This window comes from Lampetra planeri, chromosome 31 (assembly GCF_965212315.1).
Source record: "Lampetra planeri chromosome 31, kcLamPlan1.2.h2, whole genome shotgun sequence".
NCBI lineage: Eukaryota > Metazoa > Chordata > Hyperoartia > Petromyzontiformes > Petromyzontidae > Lampetra > Lampetra planeri.
Window position 1 is genome coordinate 11802240 of NC_136137.1, and position 16627 is coordinate 11818866.

At 51.0% G+C, this 16627-nt stretch overlaps 1 protein-coding gene across 1 annotated transcript in view; it reads right to left on the bottom strand.

Annotated features, from left to right (window-relative positions):
* LOC144729032 (uncharacterized) overlaps positions 1 to 16627 on the bottom strand; it is a 49979-nt gene that overhangs the window by 20873 nt on the left and 12479 nt on the right. The window contains exons 3-6 of the mRNA XM_078608864.1: positions 14754 to 14925; positions 11161 to 11330; positions 3534 to 3602; positions 223 to 332 (exon numbers count right to left, since the gene is read on the bottom strand). Coding sequence (XP_078464990.1) covers positions 223 to 332; positions 3534 to 3602; positions 11161 to 11330; positions 14754 to 14925 — 521 coding nt within the window. The remainder of the gene's footprint in view (positions 1 to 222; positions 333 to 3533; positions 3603 to 11160; positions 11331 to 14753; positions 14926 to 16627) is intronic.

Below are 16627 nucleotides of genomic sequence, written 5' to 3' on the forward strand. Positions count from 1 at the left end.
GGTCTGAGTGCAGAGATGCGTGTGTCGGGCATGCAGAGCGTGTGATGCCCTCATCCAGCAGTGGGCTGACAGAGGGTGTACACGTGCATTGCGTCCGTACACGCGGCCGCGTGACTTGGTGCAACTCTCCCCGAGGAGCTTTACAGGCACGACCGCTGGGTCCTCAATGGCATGAGGGGAGGGAGGAAGAGTGGGCCAGGGGGAGTGGGTGGGGTGCCGGACCTGCACATCTTGAGCGCGATGGTGCCGTAGACAATGCAGAAGCCCAGCACTCGCACCCAGCGCAGCAAGATGCAGCGAAACGCGCTCGGCTCGAAGAACACGATGAACACCTGCGTGGGACCACACAGACAAAGGGCCCTCATGTAGCATTTAACAGACTGTTGGGTCAAATGCTGTTAGCGAGCGCCTATGAAGGCCGGCACGGCACAGGATGGGGTGATGTGGCCAACACCACATCTGAGTTGACTAAGGGGAAGGCCCAAAACAGGTTCGGATAATCGTCACTGGTGCAGGTCGTGAGCGAGATTGGAACTTGGGTCGCTGGGTTCATAGTGCAACGCGCTAACTGTTGCACTACTGCTCTCCACACACACACGCACACAAACGTGGCATGACCACCATGACCACGATCCACCGCTAATGGTACTGATGTCACGGTTCGTGAAGTGCCGTGGTCGGCTTGGGCCCTGCTGCCAGGGGTGGAACGAGGCCCCCTGTCCAATTCCGCCCTCCCTCTTCTTAGCTCGGCTCCTGGGCCCCTGTGGTCTTGGCGCAGTTGCACTGCCTGCACACCACTAGGCAGCTACGCCACCAGCCACGAGTGCATTCTACGCAAGGCTTGTGTCATTGAAAACTTTTGATACTCCTACTGATACTCCTGCTGTTATGGAGTGACTCATGCTGCCAGCTATGTCAGCAAAATTTGGTCGTAGATGTTATGTCAATCGTTTATTGTTAAATTTGAACCACAATTCCTATGATCACTGCTACATTTTTTTATAGCTTTATTTTGGTGATTTCGAAAACGTTTTGGTGTAGCCATGTTTGTTTGTTGTAGTACAGAGTTAGACTGATAACTTTAATCTAAGTTGTCTTATGGTTGTTATTGTTTCACTTGCATCCCACTGGGATTTTTGCACAACATTGATATACGGTGCTTTTTCTGGAAGATTTTGCTGTTTTTTCCAGGATTTTTCTTTTGCGCGTAGTCACATTAAGATGTTTCTTGTTCATGCGTTTGTTTGTTGCGGTTGCACCCGATTCAAGTGCCGCATGGCTCACAGGGCTATACCAAATAAATGAAACTGAAATGTTATCTGGATGCCACCGTGGACAGAGAAACACTCAGAGGGACCGACCCAGGCACTGTGGGTCGAGAGGTTTATAAATATATATCCAGTAGTCCCTCGGTTAACATTTTTTATCTATTCCACAAAAACAATGGTTAACCGAAATAACTTAATCGAATTCACTTATAAGTTGAAACAATAAACAAAACCACTGAATCTGCAAGAGAGCTGTTGTTTTCACTGCCACAACAGAAAACGTAATGTCAACAAAGCCAAGTCGAGGTCTAAACGCCCATAAATGGGTGTCGCTGATTGGCCGAGGGCGTGGCTCAGCCCTACTTATGAGCGCTCGGATTGGTCGAAATTGGAAACCGTATGCATAACGAAAACGTACCGTTCGTCAACATTTTTAAGTTAGTCAAAACCATGGGGTCCTATGGGAGGCTAAACGTTAACCGGAAAACCTTTCACCGATGTCACTGTTAACCGAGGGACTACTTTATACACTAAAGAATTTTGCCTGCAAAATCCTGTGAGATGGAACATCTCATTCGCGAGGGAGTCCAGGGAGAAGTTCTACTAGCGACTGGGAGGTCATGGGTCGTACAGGGCTGGGAAAACCCCACTGCTCACCAAATGACCATGCCATGCACTTTAAAATGTTCACCTGACCCTGGCTGGGGATGCCAATTAGACGCTCGTTAAGGCATTTAGCCAGGACCCCGCAAGAATAGCGTCAGTGACGTGAAAGTGAAATGCCAACGGTGGAATTCACGCACCCTGGATCACGGATCTCCCGTGTAAAATATCCAGGCAAACGGCTCAATGGGATCGTCTGCGTGTAATAAAGGACTCTCTCTCAGATGTCGATCTCCGTTGTCCTTTATTGGGTTCGTAGAATCTCGATACCACGGCGTCTCGCTCAGGCCCGCGTCCCGCTCGACGACCTCTCCACAGCCTCGGCTGCTCCGATATGTAGTCTCCCTGCTACTCCAATATGCAGTCTCCATGCTGCTCCGTTAGGCAATCCTTGCAGCCACACCGCTGCTCCGCTATCTAGCGTCACTGCTGCCCCGTACACAGCTAGCCTCTCACTGCCCCGTTAGCTCTCTCCGTCTGACACCGATGGCTGACGGTGTCGACGTCTCCCACCGCGTGGCGACCGCGCCACTCTCTCCGTCTTTCCCAACGTGGCCTCCTCGTGTTTCACTCCGTCTCAACTCCCCCTTCCCCTTCCAGTTCTCTCCCTAAATCCTCTCACCCACGTGACCCTAACTCCACCCACTCCCCACGTGACCCAGACTCCGCCCCCCCTCAATCCTTGCTCGCATTACATGCGTAACAAATCAAATAAATCTTGATTTAAAGCTTTCGTGACTGCTGGAATCCATACTCTTTGGTTCTTTCGGTAAATTCACGTAGGTAGAAAAAAAATAAAAAAATCACGACGTTTCGATCAAATAAACTCCTGAAACCGATTGCGTGTGCCTGCGACCGCATAACGCGGAGCGTGCATGGTCTCTGTCTCATCTCGGCAGCTAAGCAGGGGGTGAGCCTGGATAGCTGCTCAGATGGGCGACCACCACCGTGCATAACAGGTGCGATAGGCTGCTTCTGCTGCAGGGCTACGTGGCGGACAGCAGAAGGCAGCACAACTACACCTATTGCTGTACCATTCTCCTATGATTCAGGCCTTCACCAAACTTCCACCGTGCCTTCATGGCCACCGTCCAGCCCCTGCAGTTGCATGTCAAGACACGTGATCTCTGCGTGATTCACCAACCCCACCTCAAGTCACTGGGCTATAGTTTCTTGAGGTTCATAATGGCCGTGCTGCACACACAGTGGCGCGTGCCAGCAGTGCAGCACTGACTGTGGAGGTAGCGAGGGTTGGTGGATCACACACAGATTGGTGAAACTTCCTTCCGTCCCGTGGGTGTCAAGGCCCCGATCTCCTTCCTGGCTTGCGGCCAGGGTACGATGATGGCAGCACAGCAGGAGGGTTCACTTCCATCTGGGGTTTGAGTGTTTTTTCTGCAATATATTGCTGTCTTTTCTTGGATTTTCTGTTTGCACTCAGTCACATATTCACTTTAAGATGTTTTTTTGTTCATGTTTTTGTTTTTTGTTTGTTGCGGTTGCACCCGATTCAAGAGCCGAATGGCTCACAGGGCTATACCTAATACATGAACTTGAACTTGAGTGAGGGAAGGGGATGTTGGGAGAGTGTGATCCACTTACAGGGAAGTAGAGGAGGAAGGCCCCAAAGAGAATCACCTCGAGCAGCACGACGCCCGACGAGCGGATGCTCTGTGGGATCAGCACCATCATCTCAACACCATCATCATCAGCAACATTATCATCATCAGTAACATCACAATAAGCAACATCAGTAAGATCTTCAGCAATACCATCAGCTGCATCATCATCAGTAACATAATCAGGAACATCATCATCAGCAACATTAGTAACATTGGCATCAGTATATTCAGCATCACCGTGATTAGAAGCATCGCCGACCGCAGCATCATCAACACCATCATCAGAAACATCATTATGAGCAACACCATTACTGTGATTGCCATCATCACCAGGAACATCATCATCAAAAATATGATTGTGATCATCATCATCAGTCCTCATGTGATCCATATCAACATGACCACTATCACCGTGATCACTTCCACCATTCTTTGCCAGATGTGTTTGCGTAATGACTCTGGACTCGAACTTTAGAGGTTTCTTTTATTTCACTTAACGTAGCTTAGGACCACGTCGTCATGAGATAATGCCGACGTGGAGATCGTATGACCGAGCAGACCGCGATGACGTGAAGACAGCGACGACGTGAAGACAGCGACGACGTGAAGACAGCGACGATGGCCCGAGTCCCTCTCCACAGACCCCGAACATCCCTTCTTGCCTTGCTTTTATCCTTGTGGATTCTCCGGGGGAATTTCCCCAGCTGCCTCTTTTGGACACTCTGGGGAATTTCCCAACCAAGACCCTCCAGACTTGCTGGCACCTTGTCTTTGCATCCAGCCTCGCTGACACCCTGTCTTCACCTCGAGACTTACTGACGCAGTCTTTACCACACCCCCCCTACCCCCTATTAAAAAATTTAGCCGTCTTGGCTAGTAACCATTTTTAGTAGAACCGTGCGTTAGGGCAGAACTGCAGTAAGGAACGCGTGCGACGATCGCGAACTCAACAGGCTATTTTAAGGGGTGAGAAGTGTGACCCCACTCACCCAGTAACAACAACAATAACACATTTAACAACAAAACATCCGCACGTGGCTCAGGGGGGAATGTTGAATATCCCTGATTTGGTTTTGGGCTTACTAGCGCATCCTTACGCAGTTTCAGCGGGTTTTCGATGTCAGTCCCTTGTCTTTTGCAGAATCTTGTGCCATCCCCGGCGTCCCTTGACGAACTCGAGCGGGCTCCCGAGTATGGTCCCTTACATGTAACATATTCTTGGGACACCCCGGGCTTTAGAAGCGTTGAAACTGTCGGCAGCACAACAACTTTCCTTTGGTGTGCAGTTTCTGTAGCTGAGCGCCCCGGCACGTCGGACACACCAGACATTGGCCGTACAGGACATGGGGATGAGCTGTCTGGGTGTGGATGTACATAAGGTTTGAGATGTGACGGGTGGATAAACCAGTGGCAACGCCCTGTCTGTATTCATACACACTGCGACCGTTTCACCTCTATGACCTCCACTGGACCTTGCCATGGGCGGTGCAACTTAGGGGACGTACCCGGCGGTACCTGTGGGCAATGTAACCATGCCCTGTCCCCGTCCACCCACGGAAGCACGTATTCCCACTGCCCGGTGTTCTTTTCATTAGCGGGTTGCGCTCTGGCAATGTTTTCCCTGGCTGCCTTGCCGCCTCTGACACACGACTCAGCGTAACGTGCATTGGCCCAAAATTGATGTTTTTTATTCTTCTTTCCTGAGGCTGTACCCAATTGAGTTTCTATGGTTGGTTCATTCTCCCAGCCATACATAAGGAAAAAAGGGGAGAATCCCGTAGAGGCGTGAACTCCCGGAACATGCGAGTCCCAATCTGGTTGTGCCTCATTTACCACTTAGCAGAGCATAGATATTAGAGTTCTGTGCAAGCGTTCCACCATCCCATCCGTTTGAGGGTGGTATGGTGATGTTTTCATCTTTTTAGTGCCTAGTGCCTCACACACTTCGCGCAGCAGTTTGGATTAAAAATTCGCCCCTGGTAAGTGCGAAGCTGCTCAGGGGCACCCTTGTCCAAAGCGTAGCCATGGAGGAATGCCTCTGCGATGGATGCGGCTGTTTGGTCAGGCAGCAGCCAAGCCATAGGCCAGCGGGTAAAATATACTACTCTAACCAATAAAAACTTGTTTCCCTTTTGTGTACATGGAAATGGTCCCAGGATGTCTAGTGCCACCATTTCATTGATTCGGGACACAGTGATGGATTGTAACGGAGGCTGAGGTTTTTCAAGTTAACAGAGAGCTGTCTTCCATTTGGAGTTGCCCCCATTCCAGCAGCAAGTCGGCTCCAGGAGATCTACAGTGTCCCACACCCAACGCACATGCACACCGTTCTTCCGGCGGCAACTGAGATAATGCATCCGCGTTGCAGTGCCTCAAGCCCTTTGAATAGACCACGCGGTAGGAATACTCTTGCAGTATCTCTATCTAGCGTGAGATCTGACCCGAAGGCTGGTCCACTCGTAGGGAGTACTGCAGGGCTGCATGGTCATTAAGAATAACGAACTCCCTGCCATATTGGTACGGCCTATACTGTTGGGTGAAGTGGACCATGGCCAACAGTTCTCGGCGGGTGTCACAATATCGCTGTTCCGCTGGTGTGAGGACCCGACTTCCGTAAGCAATAACCCTCTCAACCCCGCCTTTAACTTGAGAGAGAACAGCCCCTATGCCTAGGTCACTGGCATCGGTGTCCAAGATAAATGGCAGGGAGAAATCTGGATATCGAGGGGGGTGCATTAGCGAGGCGACTTCGCAACTAAACAAACGCAGCCTCTTCCTCCCCCCATTGAAACCTATGGTTTTTGGCCATCAGGGCGTGTAAGGGTTTTGCAACTGTCGCGAACTGTGGAACAAACCGGCGGTAGTAGGAGGCAAATCCAACGAAACTGTGCACCTCCCCTACCATTTTAGGGGTTGGCCAGTCACGTACACATGCCGTTTTGTCTGGATCTGTCACTATGCCAGAAGCACTAACAATGTGGCCCAAATAACGTAATGAGGTTTGTAAAAGATGACATTTTGCAGGTTTCAATTTTAGATTAGCCAACCGTATTTTAAAGAATACCGCTCGCAACCGTTGCAAGTGCTCCTCGACCGTGCGACCAAATACAATCACATCCAAATAAATGAGGCACGAATCCCATTGCAGTCATTCTAGGACTAACTCTATGAGCCTCTGAAATGTGGCTGGTGCCTAATGTAATCCCATGGGAAGACAATTGAAATGGTCCAGCCCTTGAGGTGTTCTAAATGCAGTTTTTGGTTTTGATGATTCATCCAAGGGCAGCTGCCAGAACCCCGAAAGTAAATCCAATGTGGAAAAAAAACGGGCGCCCGATAATGCGTCAAGGGAGTCGTCCATCCATGGAAGCGGATACGCATCTGCCACTGAGACTTTGTTACATTTTCGGAAAATAACACAAAAATTTCAGGCTTCCGTCCTGCTTTTAACCAATACAACCGGTGCTCCACAGGGGCTTGTTGACCGTTAGATTATATTTGCCGCCAACATTTCCTCTACTGCCAGCTGTATATTTTCCTTTTCGGCAGGACTCAGCCGATATGGGTTCTGTGAAATGGGAGCAGCATCGCCCATATGAATGTGATGCTGTAGCAGTGAGGTATGACCAATGTAGAATTTTCTCTTGCTAAAAATGTCAGAAAATTGTTGTATCAACGACCGCAAATCGTTGTGTTGTGACCCGGATAGATTTTGGTTTTCCCCGTAAAATTATTTTGCCCATCTTTCATTAACCTCGGCCCTTTCATCCACAGTGCCTAAGATTTCTCCCCCAGCGGACTCAACAGCCTTGCAACATGCAGCCGTCGCTTAGACCAGCACCGTATCCGCCTGGACTACCGTGGGTCTCACTCCTACATTTAGGAACTGTAAAAATGGCTCCTGGTTCACCCGGAAAATCATCCGCGCACCCACCAGCGTGAGGCCGCGGGTTGCTGTGTTTGAAGGAGTAAGGAGGACTCCCGCCTCAGGGTCAGCCACTTTAAGGCGGTATCGTAGAGGGACTAACATATGCGTGCCTAGTGGAATCTCTATTGATTATTTTACCAAGGTCACAATGTAACCCTTCGCAACCTGACTTTTAGCTGGGGAGTTCAGAAAAAAGAATCGCTGTCCAGACGGAATTTCGATACATCCTAAATCTGTCAGAATTTTTAGGGGCACCCAAGAGACATGGTACTGCTAGTGCTTTGGAAATCAATACAGGTCCCATAATTTCCAATTCCCCAATCTTTACACGAGCTTCTACCTGGCCCACGATTCCCATGCTCCCTCCGTTAGCCCCAATACACCCATTTCTTACTGGCGTAACGCAAAGGCTCCCTGATGGCAACGTGTCAAAAATTAGTTGTGATGCTAGTGGCCGAGGCCCCCGTGTCTATTAACACACATACCTCCACCCCCTCGATGTAGCCAGCCACTGCCGGTGTGCCGGATGTGCCGGGTGACGCCGCCACAACCCGGAAAGCCAATTTCCTCCATTGAATGCTCGAATGTGGCCAGCCGCCTAGAGTGGGAACTTGCTGTACCTCGTCAATGGCTAAGGGATGAGGGATGTAAATGACGTTCGAACTCTGCAACGTAGATGCGTGAGGTGGTTCGGGCCGGGTGTCTGGTGTGTCACGACTTGCCTGCTTGGGCTGTGTAGCAGACGTCGGCAGAAGGTTGGATGTAGGTGACGCCGCAGTTGGTCGGGCGTCGCTCCGGCATCCTCGGGCGATGTGTCCAGGCTGACCACATCTGAAGCAGGTGATGGCAGGTCTCTGCTGCAGGGGGGGTCGCCTCCGTCCTAGGCCTCCAATCTCGAGGCCGCCGCGAGGTCTCCCCCTGCCACTGAACCCAGCCTTGTACTGCCGTAGTCCCTTCCCCCTCCAGCTACAGATCCTGCTGCGCCATCGTGTGGTTGCTCCTTGCCGATTGGGCGGTCGAGGCACCGCTCAACTGGGGCTCACCTGCCCAGGTTACTACCCGAGGCCGCTGGTTCATACTGTCATGAGCTTGCAGGCACCTGGCCACTCATAGGGACGTCTGCGCTTCTTCATCAACGACAGGCAGCACGATCTCTGTCTCCTACGCAAACACCAGCAATTTCTCCATCGTTAGTGAGTCCAGTGTGGCCAGATCCATACGCGGATAGGCCGCCTGCCCAAGCGCCATCAAAGTGCTGTGGTAAGCGAGGGGCGTTTCAGCCTCCCCCCGCCTCTGTTGCAGGAACTTTTGCCGCGTGTTGGATGGTGGCTCAAAGAAGGCCGCCATCTCCCTGTAGGCCCGTTGAATTGTGGCCCTCGACTCAACTGGAATGGCTTGGAATGCCACAAGAGCGTCGTCATCGAGGGCCATTGGCAGGACCCACAAAGCCTCCTCTTCCGTCAACCCTACGGACTGGTAGGCCGCCTCAAAATGGCGAGTCAAAGCAGCCCAGTCCCCGCCCGCAGTGACAAATTCCTTGACGGGGGGCAGCCGTCGCGGCCGATCTGACGCTCTCTCTTGCATCCACGGAGCCGGTTCGGTCACTCCCTGGGACGCCCATGCCATGGCGGCCGGTTGCCACGTCGCATCAGCTGCTGGAGTAATGGCGGCCGTTTGCCGCATTGCATCGGCTTCGGGAGTAATGGCGGCCAGTTGCTGTATCACGTTGGTCGCAAAAAAATGGCCGCTGGTTCCTGCATCGCGGCAGAAATGGCGACCGCTTCCTGTGTCGCATACGCCGTGGTCGCGGTGGCATTTGTGGTCGGTGATCGCAGTTGCTCTGCCGCAGCAAGCCTCATGGCTTGCGATCGCGTGGGCTCTTCAGTCGCGTCTCGTCCCGTGCTCTCCACGGCTCCCCTGGTCGCCGCCGTCGTGGCCAGCTGCAGTGAGAGCTGCACGATTGCTGTGAGGAGCAGGTCGAGCCATCCTGCAACCTCCTACCACCCCTCCGTGGCTTGCGGCTGCAGTTGCTGGCGTCCAGCTCCGTCTTCTCCCGCCAATCCCGAGCATTCCAGGGTTTCATTGACCGGGATCCCTGTTCCCGGGGCTTCTTGGAAGGTGGCTTCTTTAACTTCCTCTCCTTCGTCCGAAGTTGCACCCGGTGGGTTTTTTCTTCTGCCGTATCTTAACATTTAATTATTGCCACTCATGACACCAGTTGTAATGACTCCGGACTCGAACTTTGGAGGTTTCTTTTATTTCACGTACCGTAGCTTAGGACCACGTCGTCATGAGATAATGCCGACGTGGAGATCGTATGACCGAGCAAACTGCGATGACTTGAAGACAGTGATGACGTGAAGACAGCGACGATGTGAAGACAGTTATGATGTGAAGACAGCGACGATGGCCCGAGTCCCTCTCCACAGACCCCGAACATCCCTTCTTGCCTTGCTTTTATCCTCGTGGATTCTCTGGGGGAATTTCCCCAGCTGTCTTTTTTGGACACTCTGGGGAATTTCCCAACCAAGACCCTCCAGACTTGCTGGCACCTTGTCTTTGCATCCAGCCTCGCTGACACGCTGTCTTCACCTCGAGACTTACTGACACAGTCTTTATATTTGTATGACATCATCAATAGGCCAGGGCTCGGGATAGTTTTTTCTTGTTTTTGGAGTCTTTGACACTGCTCACAATCATTAAGGACCTTCATGATGATGGGCAGGCGCGGGTAAAGCTACGTGGCCGGCAGTCAGAGCCATTCTCTGACAGGGATATCTTCTGGCATCCACATTATTTAACATATTTCTCAACCATGTAGTTCGAGAAGCCTTCCATGGCTGTACCAGCGGAATTTCCATCTGATACAGATACAATGGGAAGCTGATCGATGCCTAGGTGCAGTCAAGGGCTGGCTGCCTATTGGTCAACCATGTAATTTATGCTGATGATCTGATTATTCTTTCTCACTCTGAGGAGTTAGATGCACTGCTGCTGAACGTGGATCATGCAACTAACAGGTGGGTCTTTACCATCAGCCCCACCAAAACTAAGCACCTGCCTGGATATGTTGTACCATCAGACACTTCCACCCCCTCAACTCCCCATGCGTGATGGGACAGTTGTGGAGAGAGTGGAGAAGCTTCCGTACCTGGGCAGTGTGCTTATGGCCAGCTCCGGTTTGGCAGCAGATGTCTCACTCCGAATCAGTTGAGCAGCATTTTCGTTTCATCAGCTGCATCATGCTTTGTGTAAGCTACCTGGTTTGTTACTCCACACGAAGCTTCGGGTCTTCTCGATCACAGTTATGCCCTCTGCAATCTATGCTTGGGAAACGTGGATGCCTATATTGGAACATCTGCGCCGGTTTGAGACATTCAGGCAAGCCTCCCTATCATCCATCCTGGGTTTAACCAGGCTGGATTGTGTGAGCTCACAAATTCTTGAAAGATCTGGAGTCCCATCGGGGAGCTCCTCCAACAGGCAAGACTATGTTGCCCAGCCACCACAAGCCGAAGCAGCTTCTGTTTGGCTGGTTAGAGGGAGCTAAATGGGCACAGCACGGGCTATAGAGGAGATGGGCTGATTTGGTACAGGAGGATGTGGAGCTGTTTGGACTTTCCGAAGACTGGTAACAGCGGTGTCAAGATCGGCCTGCATGTAGTGAGAGTGTACGTGCCTTGCGCTCCCGCAGGCTGTAGGTGAGCGGCATGGCTGCAAGCGCGAGCCCCATGGCTCCAAGCTGCACGAGGAGCAGCGCGAGGCGCAGGGGCCGCGCGGCGCGTGGGGTCACACAGCGGCCCGAGCGCGTTGCGCAGCATGATGGCCCACAGCGCAAACACGGGCCTCCTGCAGCAGACACACGGGAAAGGGACAGGAACACGGGGTGGGGGTAGGAGACACAAGTGGGGGTAGGAGACACGGGGTAGAGGAAGGAGAGACGGGGTAACCGCAGGAGACGCAGGGAGTGGAGAGCAGGAGATATGGTGAGTGTGGTGCGTCGTGAAGTGTCTGCTGCACTGCAATCACCCATCAACGAGTCAGCCCGGTCTGTGCACAGTACTTGTGACGTTCTTCATCAATAAAAATAGTGAACTCAAGATGGCAGTTTCTAACCTGAAGGCAATGCAATCTCTCGGCCTGCCATCTGAGTTTGATCAACCTGGACTTAATGCAAAACTCGAGACCCTGGCACCAACGTCAGTGACAGAGGTGTCGATGTTCATCGCACGGCTGCCAAATAAGGCATCGCCGCTTGATTACATCCACACGTCGATTCTCAAATCATGATCAGACGTACTTGCGCCGCTAATTGTCCACCTGGAAAATATTTCATTTAGCGAGGGGGCTGTTTCCCAGACCTGTTCAAAATGGCGCAGGTAACACCGCTCATGAAAAAAAATTGGCTTGAGCCAGTGACCCCACAAACTATCGCCCAATCTCAAACCTGAGTACGATTTTAAACGTCATTAAGTGCCTGTGTCTGAAGCGGTTACTTCCCCACGTCGCTGTGAAAGGCTGATTCAACCCGTTGCAATCGGCGTACCGGAACTTACACAACACTGAGACGAGTCTACTAATGATCACTGATGACCTCTACAAAATCATGGATGACCAGTGGGCCGCAGCGTTGGTTAGCCTTGATTTCTCAGGCGCCTTCAACACCAACGACTTTGACATACTCATCAGTTGGCTAAGGTCAAGGTTCGGTGTATCGGGCACAGCACAAGGGTGGATTGAATCATACCTATATGGTCGATCACAGTTCGTCAACCTGGGTGTCAAACATTCATCGCCTATGCTATGCCGAGTTGGCGTAGCGCAGGGTCCGTATCTCTGATCGCCAATGTCCTCTGATCACATGAAATCAAGTTCCATCAATATGCCGATGATAAACAATTATACTCCACAGTTAAATGATTTGGAGAGCCTTGGTAGTTTTCACGAAACGAGATGCTGCTTCATCCAGAAAGATCGGAGGTTCTGTTGGTTGGCACTGACAAAAAATAGTGAGATGATCAGGTATGGTGGTCGCAGACTCCAGAATTCAGTTTTCTGCTCATCTAAAGAGCCTCGGCACCATACTTGGCCAGGATATGCCGTATAATCATCACATGCAAAATATAGTCAGGTCCTCCATTTTTCATATCAGGTGTCTACGACTCATTCGACCACTCACTATTCAGTCATGATATAGCCAACACGCTGGCCTGTAGCATCGTATTGACAAGGCTCTACAGGACGTCTGCTAAAATATTACCAAGCTGTAGCATGTACAAAATTCTTTAGCACGTGTTGTGATGGGTACTACAAAATCCAACAATGTCCATCCAGTGCGTGTTGAGCAGCATTGGCTTCTGGTTGCCAAACGAATATATTATGAGCTTCAACTCATTACACACAAAGTGCTTGCCACAAAAGAAACCACAATACCTTGCTGATCTCGTCAAGGATCATAAACGATCATGCGAACTACGGACATCTTCGCAGCGTATTTTGCAAGGACGTCGGGCCCCGAGGGATCCAGGGTCGCACCACTGGCCCACTCAGATCTGGCCCTTACAAGGACGGCGGGTCAGGGGAGTTCCAGGGTCCTGGCTAGCTGGCTGCCCCGAGCCGTCCAGAGGTCCAGTTTTAATACAGCTCTGGAGGCGTGCCCGCCCCCGGCCACGCCTCCCTTCCAGAGAGTTCCAAGGGGGGTCCCGGGGGATCCCCGCACACCCCGCAGCCTTCCCTTGCCTCGGAGTTGGGGAATCTAGCAGCCCCTATCCCGATCCGAGGTATTGCCCCTGATGGTCCCCGTCTACAACTGCAGATAAGTAACGCGACCCATTTAGTATACAATGTAGAGGAGTAATATGGGGACATGACGTCATGTGCGCTGTCCAGTGCGATGACGTCATGGGACGTGATGTAATGCGCGCTGGGCGGGGCGATGACGTCATGTCTCCTCTAGGTACTTAAGGAGGACCCCGTGACGAAAGCGGGGTCACTGTGGGAGCCCGGGATAGAGAACGATCGAAGAGCCAGCCAGGGGTAGAGCTCAAGGAGTCTGGAGAGAAGCCGGCTGTAGTGATAGAAGGTGCTGCTCACCCTGGTCGGTCAGTGTTGGCTGAACCCCCGATCCGACTCGAGGGAGAGAGCCCTGGAGCTAGCCGAGCTTGGAACAGACAGAGTGCAGGGTCGTGTGAAGGACTCAGTATAGGACCCCTACCCCTGGGAAAGTTATCTAAACCCTTAATAAATAACCGGCGCAAGCCCTTACCTGAAGACCTGCCTCCGCGTCGTCATTTGCACCTCAACACATATATATATCCCTATTTACAGTGCTACATAAGGAAGCCACTGCAGCTATGCACTTTTAAATCTCGATTGAAAACTATTTCTTTAGAACTTCGTTTTTTGTTTAGTTTGTTGTCCTTCCCCCACACCTCCGATTATCAGGGTTGGCTACGTATGGTGCGAAATAATTTCAACATACATACGTTACAAGGATGGCCACAGCCCAAGGTCGTTGGTAGTGGCCACAGCTACAGGACACTGCAGTTACATAGAGAGCCATAGCGTTACATAGAGATGCATAGGTTGCATAGAGGTACATAGAGTTACATAGAGAAACATAGTTATAAAGATCTTCTTAGGTTTTTTCGGTAAAGTCACGTAGAAAGTAAAATAAAATAAAAACAAAAATCACGACGTTTCGGAGGCAACACAAGTCTCCGTCATCAGGTGGGACCGTCACAGCCAGATTAGCTGTATCAAGTGAGGTACTTAAGGAGGACCCCACTTGATACAGCTAATCTGGCTGTGACGGTCCCACCTGATGACGGAGACTTGTGTTGCCTCCGAAACGTCGTGATTTTTGTTTTTATTTTATTTTACTTTCTACGTGACTTTACCGAAAAAACCTAAGAAGATGATTCCTTGCAGTCACGAAAGCTTCAAATCTAGAATTAGTTATAAAGAGTTGTACAATTACATGGAGATCTATAGTTATATAGAGTTGCATATAGATTCATAGAGTTACATAAGAGATGTATAGCGTTACATAAAGATATATCAAGATACATAGAGAGCCGTAGAATTACTCATACTCTCAGACCACAGCCTAAGTCGATTAATAGTCGTGGCAATTGCATTAGATCGCAGGGTGGAGGGAGTATGCAAACTATCACGAACAACAACATTATTTACACAACAAACAGTGCACGTGGGTTTGGTTGATCACGCAGTAGGAGTTGGTGGATGACGCGGTAGGTGTTGGTGGATCACGTGGGTGGGGTTGGTGGATCACGCGGAGCTGTCGTTCGTGCTGTGCTGCCTGTGGGGAGCGGCACTCACTGGCAGGGCCATCCCTGGCAGTGTGGTTGGGCCGGTAGAAGCCCGGGAGACACACGCACTCGTAGCCCTCCAGGCGGAACCCGAGGCCCTTCAAGGGGACACACTACAGGAGGGAGGAGAGTGGAGACAGGTACGGGGCATGGGGTCGGACAGAGAGCCGATGTGGTGTTACAGGGCTAAGGGGATAAGGGGTCTTCATCATTACAGTCACTGTCCCTGCTCCTGTAAACATGGGTGGCAGTGCAGTTGTGATACTCGTGCCTCACAGCAAGAAGGCCCTGAGTTTGATTACCGACTCTTTCGCATGTCTGTGCGGAGTGTGTACTGTATGTTCTCCCCCTGTTCTGTATGGGTTTCCTCCGGGTTCTCCGATGTCCTCCCATAGCCAAAAAACACAATGTCACCGGTAGTGGCTGAAACATCCCCAATACTGAACACTACCTGCAAATAACTGAAAGAGGGATCACATACAGCAGCAGGAACATTGCCCCTGTACAGCGAAAACTTGCCAGGACGCTCCTGAAAAAGATCCTTGAGACTCAGCAACGCTTTCCTGGGTGAACACAAGTCTACACACGTTTACAATAACAAAAACTTCCCTTTGCCAATAAGTGGCGGTGACGTCACAACGACACTTGTGCCATGCTAGGTTCGCTTTGAAGCCACGTGAAGTGTTGAAAGCTCGCTGCTGGCAGGTCACAGAACAGACCCAGGTGCCATTGGTTGTCTAAGTGAGATGACTGGCAAATGCACCAACTATGCTCCTCACTGTGCCATTATTCTGCGTTTTAGTTACTCGGCGCTCTGCTTGTTGTCATGAGCATCACTCCTCTGCCCTCTGTTGTTGCTGGAGGGTGGCTCTAGCGGTGTCCTTCACAAACATCCACAGAGGCTAATCTTAACACCGCTGGTACCAGTCATCGGCAAGTCCAATCAGCTCCACATACTTCTGTGCCACATCAGTCCATCTCTTCTCTAGCGTGTGCCATGTCCATTTAGCCCCATCTATCCAGCCAAACAGAAGCTGCTTGGGCATGATGTGGCTTGGCACGCAGGCTAAATGACCCAGCCAACAGAGTCTCACTTCTCAGAGGAGCTCACTGATGGGACTATGTCCAGATTCTTCAAGGATCTGTCAGCTCCTCACACAATCCAATCTGGTTAAACCCAGGATGGATCACAAATGTTTATTAAGAGGGCTCCACATTTCAGGGAGAGCATTTCACCGAGAAGACCCGAAGCTTTGCATGGAGCGACAGGCCATGGAGCTTCTACACAGCATTACGCACCTGATGAAAATATAATGCTGCGTGACGGATTCGAAGTGAGACCTTGACCGCACCCGGGCATCGATCAGCCTTCCATTGTATATATACCAGATGGAAATTCCACCGAGGATATCCATGGAAAGCTTCACGAACTAAGTGGTCAAATATGATTTTCAAACGTGTACCAGCCAGAGGAAATTCCTGTCACACCCCAAAATGAACAGAACCTGGCTCCAACACCTGGCCATGCGAATTTACCGGGGCTAGCCCACCATAAAAAAATATCCTTAATGGTTGTGGGCAGTCTGGGATTTCTAAAGTATAAAGAATAACCCAGATCCCTGGCCTATTGATGGTATTATAGGCCTTGACCAGGTCAATAAAGCAGAGAAGTAGAACCTGTTTAAATGCTATATACCACTACTGCAGCATAAGGAAAGAGAAAACGGCATCCATGCAGGACCACCCCAGTCTGGAACCACATTGGGGCTCTGCAAGCTTCTCCTTAGCACGTCTGGCAAGACGATGTTGAATACT